The sequence below is a fragment of the Diadema antillarum genome, unplaced genomic scaffold, assembly GCF_040938485.1.
Source record: "Diadema antillarum isolate AM-2024a unplaced genomic scaffold, OU_Dant_1.0 scf00000120, whole genome shotgun sequence".
Lineage (NCBI taxonomy): Eukaryota > Metazoa > Echinodermata > Echinoidea > Diadematoida > Diadematidae > Diadema > Diadema antillarum.
In genome coordinates, this window is record NW_027271009.1 from 1,051,924 (window position 1) to 1,063,115 (window position 11,192).

General features: G+C 40.0%; 1 protein-coding gene across 1 annotated transcript; it reads right to left on the minus strand.

Annotated features, from left to right (window-relative positions):
• Nucleotides 1-1,229: 1,229 nt before the first annotated feature.
• On the minus strand, nt 1,230-10,554 carry LOC139720073 (alpha-1D adrenergic receptor-like). Its single transcript, XM_071631443.1, has 2 exons — nt 9,534-10,554; nt 1,230-1,408 (listed from the first exon to the last, which is right to left on the minus strand). Exons 1-2 carry the CDS (start codon nt 10,552-10,554, stop codon nt 1,251-1,253), a joined length of 1,179 nt encoding a protein of 392 aa, XP_071487544.1. The 3' UTR covers nt 1,230-1,250.
• Nucleotides 10,555-11,192: the final 638 nt, after the last annotated feature.

Genomic DNA, 11,192 nt, shown 5'->3' on the forward strand with positions numbered 1-11,192 from the left:
CCATGATTAATGAATTTAGCTGATGATGATCTGTACAATGCATTGCAAAAAGGGCCTTGCAATTGAATGAAAATTTAATACCGTTATTAGGTTTCAGCCTTGTCATATCTGGCATCAAAATGCATACATTTGAAAACTTTGTCTATAATACTGTCTGAGAAAATAGAATTTACAACAGGTGATCATTATTGCTACTATACACTGTGTAATCTTTGGCATCCACAATTTCTCACAGAGTTACAACATTATGAACAAGCCAGTTAGCAGATCCTTCCGATTCTAGAAGGTCTGATGAGCAATTAATCGAAATAAAACTTCGATTATAGTCTTCTTTCATTTCATTCAACGCCTGTCAATATCTTGAATCGCACAAAATCTGACAAAACCCATTAAAATTAATACTACTTCTTACGTATACTTCCTCGGTTATCTTACCGATATCAACAACAGTGGTAGAAGGAACTTGCCGTCTTAGCATTTTTTAACGCTTTTGTGACGAGAAAGATAATGAAAGCTATCTCTTTAGTTGTAAAGAATCATAAGGAGAATTTTAAAAATCTCAATAAGGCTTGTAGACACATTACTTTACTAATACTGCATATTATTGTGATTTGACTTTATATACAGTACAATGTTTGTTTCAGAACTGGTGTTCACTCTTACACATTCGTAAAAGGCAAACAAGGGGACGATGTAAAAAAAAAGAAGAAAAGTTCTGAAGTTTCATCATGGCAACCTCTTTTTCAAGCGTTTGAGCAATGGTGTTAGTTCCATTCAGCCTACTTCATTTGCATTGATTTACTGTCGTCGTTGGAAAAAAGTCTGGTTGCAAACAGTTTGATGCTACAACTTACGTAGCTGTGTCACGGTCTAGGTTGCACTTCCTCTTCCGGGTCAGTCCATATGATACGTTCCAAGAGAAGGGAAATGGTGTCACGAGATCGTCACCCATCTCGGCAAAGCACGTCTCCTTTCACTCTGATGATCATCTGTGCGTACCTCCGTGTAACTCAAGATTCAACGCAGGACGATACAGTGGCGTACCGTCTTGTCTGCCAATAGCGCGTGCTGGCTGCAGAACTTCCTGCGAAATATTGGGAAGTCGCATTCACCTTTGACAGCACCTGGTTTTGTTGTTGTTGTTGTTGCTGCTGTCATTCATCATAGTTGTCACTGGTGTTGTTGCCGCTGCTTTTATCAGGGAGTTGGGAGACCCATCATCTCCCTGCTTTTGTTGTCTACTTTTGATGTCAGCCGCTGGACTGTGGCGCCATCTTTGGGATTTCTCTCTTGCTGGTGTTATTGGTGCTATTGTGCGCCATGCGCTGATTGGATATGATCCTGCGCATGAATTTGGCCGGCTGGTCGATGTCGGCGAAACGACACCGCATGATGCACTGGAGGACTCCTGGATTGAGAAGGGCGGAAGAGGTTTAGAAGGAGGAGGAGGAGGAGGAGGAGGAAGAAGAGAGAGAGAGAGAGAAAGAGAGGGTGGGGGGGGGGGGAGGAAGTTAAGGAGACAAAGAGTTTGATTAGTACTAGCTGTCTCAGTATTGTAACTTCTCAATCATTCAAAATGACGTCACGCATTGGCACGAAAGCAATTGACACGCCATAATACATGATAATAATATTTTCTTAATACAGCGGACTTCCTATATGATACTGATCAGTGCGCTGTAAGGAGCTTACATAGTCGAATTCATAGTCATTGCCAAACAGAATTCAACATATTTTCATGTTTCTAGCAACTAAATAGCAGTTTTGCGACGTCAGCAGCCAGTTCATTTGATTTACGTCGTATTAACCAACTCTTGAAAATTATTTAATGATGAAACAACTAATACATGAAGGTACTAAGTATATTGCAAAATAAAATCAAACGAAACAATGTGAAATGGCTATCTGAAGACCATTGCTGCTTCTTTAAGGGTCCACAAACATCGATACATGATACAAGGATTTTGTCAGGTACAGCAAGCTGTATCCCCTGCACACTCGCAAGACTTTTGGAATGGAGGACAGCAATTTTATTTGTGAGGATGTACTTTAAGTATAATATGTGGCATGTGGTAAGCTGTGTCTTGTATAACAATATGGACGTGGTTATGACGAGACAAAATATGTTCTCCGCCTGATACAAGACTAGCGTTCTCCGCAGCGCGGCAAGACAATGACCCACAGCAATCAAGATTCCAGATCTTTCGAAAAAAGTTTCTGCCCAGCTACTGTCGACAACCACACCGTGACCGTGAGTTGAAAGCAAATGAAACGTAGCTGAGCTCCCCCTTCACCCATTTATTCTGAATAATATAATGCCTGGCAGTGGGTCATTCCAATAAAAGACTGAGAAATGACGCTCTCTTTTCGAGGAAATAGCTCACGGCAACTTTTGTGCCCGCCAAGAAAATTTCAATTTAATTTTTGGACCTGACGGCATCGGCTTGGCATCGAGGTGGTCATTTCACGCTTCCATTATCCTTGATCTATTTATTTTTGCTCTCTTTCTCTCTTTCCCCTTCTCTTTTGTTTTGTTTTGTTTTGTTTTGTTTTGTTTTGTTTTTTGTAGACGATTATATTGCCCTCACTTGTACTTGCTTGCTGGTCCAAGGGGAAAGGGGGAGGGGGGGGGGGGGGGTGATCGGTGAAGAGGGAGGTGTACAGAATGTCAGCCCCACCCTAGCATGATATTTTAGCTGCTATATTGTCTGACTGTTCTGATCCGTCCTCATTTAGGCCTACCAGTAACAAGAAAAGACGATGATCAGCGATATGCACGTAGAATTACCACATTCTTTATATCATGTTACATGATTTTCTATTTGTATTTTATGATGAAATGGCAAATTAATGATGATGATGATGATAATAATAATGATTATAATAATAATAATAATAATAATAATAATAATAAAAAATAATAATAGTAACTGTAGTAGTAGTAGTAGTAGAAGTAAATGATGACGATGATGATAATAACAAAAATAATGATTCATGTAACCATCCGATTCGATTGAATGAAACCTGTATACTTTCAATGATTAGCTTGTACGGTACATGTATCGTTGTATTGTGTTATCAAGTCATTCTTATTATAATTAATGTATTGTAGTAATGTAACGTAAGTGAGGGGACTGCAATCTACAAGTTCGCTTTTTAGCAGCCCCTCAATTTTCATTTCCATGAAGTTCTTTCAAGAACCAATATGTATTATTATGTTCCAATATATGTAATCATGTCAAAGTGTATTACCTGTGTTTGATTGGAAATGAAAATTAAAAAAGATATGCATGTGAACATGCATGTGTGAAATGAATGAAAAAAAATGATGATAATGATACTACTAGGCCTACTACTACTACTACTACTACTACTAAACATACATACATAATATAACTACTACTACTACTACTACTACTAATGATAATGATAATGATTAATAATGATAATCATAATAATCGTCAATATGATCATCATAGATCATCTCCTCGTCATTCCTAATTTTGCACTATTTTGATTTAAGATTGGGTAATATCGAACACTTGCCACATGTACACTTCAATCACTGCATGCCCCCACTCCACAAATGCACTTTTCATACAGTCACAAAAGTTTTGATAGTTTCAATCGTAAACAAATCGCATGCTTCTAGCATATTGCCTTTGGGAACCTCATGAGTATTGCTTAAGGTCAATGGGAATGCCAGAAATACATAGGCCTATACCTCAGGAATGTTTTATCATATTCATGATAATTACTTTGTTCAAATTCATGAAATTCTTTCTTTTACTGCACTTGTTCTCCACGGCTTAAAGTGCACTCAACTTTACGAGCGCATATAGGTAAAGTATTTCTATACATTCTTTACACTGCAGATTAACTTAACAATTCCACCCATCCCCCTCCCATCCAATCCCCCCCCCCCAAAAAAAAACCCCAACAACAAATGAATAAAATAGGAAAATAATTTAGTTCATAGGAATCCGTTCTTAAAGGTCGGTCGCAAATTTCACGACATTGCAGAGCCGATGATTGTGAGCCATAAAAATTGCAAATTTGACGTGCAATACCGCAAAACTTTCCTTTTCTTTAGACGAAGATGATTACTGTCAGACGAAATAAGGGCATCCAATTCGATGATGAAATATGGAAACGATTTCGTGACATCATTTTGGTTCTGTTGTTATTTCTTCCTCCTCCCATCAATCAAGTGATAGCAGTAAATAGTGCTTTTGTGAGATCTCTGCCCAAATACTGGATGCGAGTATTTCCAGATTTGGAATGCAGCAACTATAGAAGGGGTTGCTTTGTCCGAAGAGACGGGATCATTGTCAAAGGTAACCCGGGGTTGTTTTCACTTACGAGCCCTCCCCAAACCCCATCCAACCCCATTCTCATATTTTCCTTGATATTCGATGCTTCCAAGATGTTTACAAAAATTCAAATACAAGCAGGTGACTATGCCGATTGGGGATTACTCAAACTACTGGACTATTTGTCGTGCTCTTAATCATTTCTTCATTTCTTGTCCCATCAGAGGTGAGCAGTTGAAGATTATAAGAGCAGAGTTGGGCATCACGGAACATTTTATTATTTAAACAGATGATGGTTGCAAATGAAGAAGGGCCCTCCAGGGGCACCACGCTTCCTAAACTTGACTCTGAGTAACCCGATTTAACTTCCCACGGGCGACAAGGCATCTTTGATTGATATCCCGCATGGCGGGTGCGTGTGTTTGCGCATGTGTGCGCGCGCATATTTTTCTCTAAATAATGTTTGAACCAGTTATATAGTATGAATAACATTATATGACAAAGTAGACGACAATAACAGTACCGAATAAGTCATTTGTACCAAGGAGCTTTGAAGCTCCTTGTTTGTACCAACATTTTTGACAAGCGACTTCCATGCCATATACATTCTGTGTCTTGGGAGATGTGCTAAGGCAAGTGAAGGCCTATATAGGCCTACATTTTGAGGAGAGTCATGAAAAACTATTCCATCAAACAAATATTCATATGATTCACGCAACATTCTACGCCTGTAACAGATGAGCCTATGAGTGAAACATTACCCTACACAAGTGACGTCACTGACACGCAACCAGTGTTACCCAATGACATCCATCCATGTTATACATACATGACATAAGCTGATATTTTAAGTGGTATCAATGTTACTCCAGAGTATCATGGCATTATGATTTTCCAGGTATCATACTCATTACATCTGGGTCAAAGAGACAATGGATTAGAATAATTACTGACCCAGGGGGCATTTCATCAACCGTTTTGTCAGATTTTTTCCCCGACAAATTTGCTCTCAGCCAATCAGATGCAAGGATTTCAGTAGCCTCTGACAATTTGTCTGATAAAATATCTGACAAAACGCCTGATGAAATGCCCCGAGGACCTCATGTTTAAGAACCTTTATAGAACCTTATCCTTTGTGTTCGCGTATTCTAGATTACTAGTAATTGAATTTCTATCGAGATATAGCCCCATCTACATCCCATTCCCTATTCTGGAACTATTGTGAAAGGAAACCAACGGCGTCCTTTGTGCGTACTTTGTACAATGGCATAGGGGTCACACCTTTCAGCAGAAAAGACCCTGGTTCAGATCACTTTGTCTTACCAAAGATACCGGGATAAAAAGAGAAGATATGCAGAAAAAACACAGAATCATATATTGCAAGAATTAACCTTGAACTCCTTTATAGTACGTGTATACCAACGTACTCTCTAAAAAAATCGAGTGAAATTTTTCACTCTAAAAAGAGTGAATACAAAAAAGAGTGAATTTCGAGTGAAATTGGAGTGAATTTTGAGTGAAAATGCTCAGTTTCACTCATTTTGGGGTGACGTCAGGGATCACTCGAAGATTTTGGAGTGATCCCTGAGGTCACTCCAAAATGAGTGAAAATGAGCATTTTCACTCAAAATTCACTCCAATTTCACTCGAAATTCACTCTTTTTTGTATTTACTCTTTTTAGAGTGAAAATTTTCACTCGATTTTTTTAGAGAGTAGTATACCAGCCATGGTAAAAGCAATCGATTAGATTCGTTGTAAGCTCTTATTGCTGATCAAGACATCATCTGGTGACGACAACAACCATATCAGCTTGTTAAAACGCTTAATGTGGTTGAGTGGGGCCTAGGTTGGATCCATTGAAAATCCTCCCTATACCAAATGGGTTCTTTAGATAAGAGTCTTGTAAGTGTAAATACGATAATCGAACTGACCTCTGTCATTATGCCTCTACCATTTTGTGACCTGTCATTTTCACTTCAGGCATTTTTACCTCTAGTATTTCCATACGCTGCACAGATCGCTGTGCATTCTTACTATCATAGGAACGAATATACTACACCGTGCCAACTTTCGGGTCGCGAATCCTGTTTCTGATTTAGTTTCGTGCTCATTTTATGATACTATTTTTGTTCTCAAAACTGTGCGTGTGTGTGTTGTGTGTGTTAAGGTGTCTTATGTGGCGTCAATGAATGTCTTGATATCGCAGGGCAGGATTCGAAACTCCCAAGTCTGGTTGTAGATCGAATTACTGTCGTGTAGAATCCAGGGCCCTTCTACACAGCCCAGTTTGTGGTTACTGCGGCGACCGAGTTCTTGATTTCGAGATTTGTCTATCTTATAATATGGCAGCATGGTGATGTTTGTTTTTCTGAAGGTTCTTCAATCCGAAAGTTAAAAAGGGATCGTTATTCCGAAATTTGTTGATTTGAAAATGAAATATAAAGGTTTGATAATCCGATGGCTCGTTATTCCGAAAATTGAAGGATTTGTGGAGGTTATTTTTTTCACTTTCAGTCATTGGTTAATGTTGGCGTTCAAATTAGGATGTGGCAAAAAGAAATAAGCTATAAAAAGCACAGGTTGACACACGTGTTAAAAGGTGTATGTGTATGGAAAAGAACGAGAGAGAGAGAGAGAGAGAAGGAGAGACACGAACACTATCAGAGAAAGATGAGGGGAGGTAGTAAAAGCGACAAACTGTGGTCGACATTCTTCCATATTGTCTCGAAAAGCCCCACTAAACCCCGATATGCGTTATGATGTAAATCGCTAACATCGTATCACCTCAACTTCCTTTTCTTTTGTCATTATAAACTTGCATAGATTGACAACCATGTCCAGATGTTTGCAATGTATTACTGCGCATCCTAGCTGGATATCAATTTTATGTTATATTAATTAATGTATTTTTCATTGAGATTATGAAACTGAAATTGAAATTAAATACGCAACCTTCGTGAGATTTTTTAAGCATTCTTGCAGTTTGAGTCATTTTGTTCCATACACTTGGACTGAATATGTGTGGTGAAAGGGAGCTCAGCTCATAAAATATAAGACAGCTCTGGTTAGTTCTATTGGAAATTCAATACCTCGCCTTAATTGCCCGCGTTGACTGTGGCCATAATCATATCCCTATCATGCCTATAGTGTTACCACGCACATAAAGTTCGTTAACCGAGTGGTCGGTGTACTGTAATACAACAGAACTGTAGTGAAGGCCTTTATTTGTGAGCCCGTCAGTTTTCGGCAATATTATCATGGAAGTGATGACGGAGAAGTTGAAGAATATGACTGATGAGCAGAAAAGCTACAAAAGTTACAAAAATGGTTCATTGCTTGAGGGACGTATAATAAAAGTCTTGTGTCCGTCTGGTTTCAGTCTGCAGAACTCTGAAGGCCTCTTCCAGTTGCCTTGACTTTAAACAATCTCATTTATTCTCTGAGTTTTGCATTATGTTGAACAAAACAAGGTAATTATTGTACATGCACACAAATTGCATTGGATCCTCTGCTCATTATCTTCCTCGTCGACGAAAACCCTAAAAATTAGGGTTGAGGCAAACCCTAATAAGAAGGGAAGAAATTTGCTATCATTTCTTCCTCGTCGACGAAACCCCCCAAATTGTTAGGCACATCCTAATAAGAAGGGAAGAAATTTGCTATCCATTATTTTTTTTTGGTCCCATACCGTTGTTAATCCGTCATTTAAAAGAGGAAGAAGAAGGAAATGTCTACCCTTGTGAACAATCCGTGTTTTCCAGGTACAGTGACATAGAAGGATATAGAAGTAGCCAGTTGTTTAAAGTGTCTCCAGAAGGGGAGAATTTGTTTATTGTGCCATGGCAGAAACAAATGAACTTATGGCAAGAAGTAATCATAAGTAGCAAGTGTTTCAGAAAAAATGGTGTCTGTTTAGACACCTGTTCTCATCATAATATGTATAATAATTATGATGGTCTGAGTCACGATATTTCATTGGTTGTTTTTCAAAGTATTTCATTTGAAATATGTATTATGTGTTCAGAAGAATATATGTTTGATGTAGAATAATAGATATCCCAATTGGAAAAAAATGACATACTCACTAGACTAGACAAGATTTCTTTCTCTAGCAAAACAAACAAACAAAACAAAACAAAGCAAAACAAAACACATCTTCCTTCTATTAATGTCAATTTATCAGGAAAACACGCTTTGTTTACAGGGGTAGATATTTCCTGCTTTTTCTTTTAAATAAATGATTAACACTGCGTGAGCCCATGGTCGATGGTGGGACAACAATTAATGGACAGCAAGTCTCTTCCCTTCTTGAGACACCAACAACCATGACAACTGGCTACTTCTAGTGACTTGTCCTTGATCTCACTTAAACAGGAAAATACAGGTTGTTCACAAAGGTAGACATTTCCCGCTTTTTCTTCTAGATTAAGTGTTGACATTTCATGAGACAAAATTAGTGGATATCAAATTTATTCCCTTCTTGAGTCACGAATAACTAGTTATTTATTTCTCTCTCCCTAATGTTTCAAAGCAAAACTTCAAAATGGGTTTGAAAGACTTAATGTAATGTTGAATTTTGACTATATATACTGCATGAAGTAGTATACTATGATAACAATACTAATTATGGTAAGGATTACAGTACTGAAAACAATTTTCATAAAGCAAGATATGATGGTGGTACAAATTGTAAAAATATGAAAATGACGAAAAAATGAAGAAAAAAAAATGACGATAACATCGAGCAAAATTATGGAGAAAAGAACACGGTGCTGAAATTCCATTGAAAAAGCACGTAAAGGACATAATGCTACGACAAATGAAGCGAGCATTATTAGAAGAGTTGTGGAAACTTTTTGCTTTGTTTAAGATCGCAGTTGACATGGAAGGTTGGCAATTGGCAAATGTCTATCTTTATTGTACCAGCTGCTTTTAGGTGCCAAATTTATGTGTAGCTCCATTACGATCCTACCTTCGTTTCACTGTACTTCCCATATCACAACACAGACCATTCAAAATATAGAAGTGTACGAGTGTATTAGATTTGTACTGACATAAATACATGTGTGGTTATTGCCTATTATGTAATATAAGAATAATTACGTGCATGTTTATACTTATAATGTGCTATAGGCCTAACAGTGAATGATTATTTGCATGTGTGTATAGTACCTAGTGCCTATGAATTTTACCAAGAAACGTACGTATCTTGGACTTACCTTTGAAGTGAGGATGTTTGGAGGCGTAGATGAAAGGGTTGACACAGCTCCCCAAGAGGTAGATGGCTCCAGCGTAAGGCACAATGTGGTCGGACCCTGGGATCATGAGCGACACGCTGTAGGGTGTAAAGCACAGGAAGAAGGCGATGACCACATAGAAGAGATTTCTCGTCATCTCCATCTGGCGCCGACTGAAGTGCTGCCTCGTGTGTCGCCTGTTCAGATCCTGGAAGTAGCTCTCCGCCTTGATGGACGACTCCGGTGTCGGGGAGACGGGCGGCGATATCGTGACGGGAGCCGCCTTGGTGGGGGACTTTGGCGTGTACGAAGAGGATGATGCCTCCATGGCCGCCATGGTCTTCGTGTGACGACGGACGTAAGCAAACAGCTTAGCGTAGCAGACGACGATGATCACGAGCGGGCCCGGGTAGAAGATGGTTGCCAGAGTCATGTCATAGAAACTGGCGTTCTCCGTGTGTTTCGGACCACAGCGAGTGTATTTCTCGTCGAAACCGACGTCGCCAATGGAGGCCAATGGCGGTCCAATGGTAAAGACGGTTGGGACGGTCCATGTGAGGAGTGTGGTTAGTACCAGATTCCGAGTCCGGTAAAAACTGCGGTAGCGGTGGCTGGGCTGCGTGACGAGGAATAGCCGGTTGAGAGCGATGGCGGCCAGCGAGTATATGCTACATCCGGACGAGATGATGCTCGAGGCAGCCGCGACCGAGCACGTCCACTCCGAGATCGGATACGTATGCGTGCTGAGGACAGCCATGACATGGAAGGGCATGAGCAGACACGTCAACATGTCGGCGACGCTGAGGTTGACCACGTACACGTTGGTGGCTGTGCGGAGTTTCCGTGAGAGCGCGACGGCAAGGATAACCATGCCGTTGCCGAAGAGTCCGACCACGGAGACCAACGCCGAGACGGTCGCAAGGAATATCCTCTCGTAGTAGTGAAGGGGACTCTCGTAGGCTTGCCATTCGTCCACGGCAACAGTGACGAGTGAAGCATTCATTGCGGACGAGTCGCGATGAGTTCAGAATATATCGAAATAAGTTACAAAAATAGATATTGAGGTTTCCCTATTACGTTGTGTTCAACATCAATCAAATTGTCGTCTGCCGTTGTCGATGTCACATAGCTACACGCCATTGATGAAGAAAACCCTTATTATTGATTGAATAAATTATCATTTTCTTTGAAATATTAACTTTTCAACACATGAAGACGATGATGAAGATGTGACATAAGAAAAAGATAGAAACATCCCGCTTACTCAGAGCATTTTCAACTTGGACTTTTCTAGTCGTAGCAAACCACGAACGTCAGAGAAAAGCTGCGAATGACGTGTAGCTGACCGTGTCTTCAGACTAAATCATTCCATGAGAGAACTGTTCCGATGTATTTATATAGAGAAAGAAAAGGAGATCAGCGCTTAACACTAATTGTTCACACCACTATCTCCATCCATGCTTCCCGCCACCAGCTCGATCAAAGTGACTCTTCTCCCACCGCGTCTCACGGTCGTCTGACACCACTGCCTTTTCGACACACGCGCGCCCTGACATACGGTAAGGAAGATTGTCTCGCGCCACCAACGTCAGATATCAACCAAGATCGGGGTTTCAACATGACAATTACACCCCTCCCCCC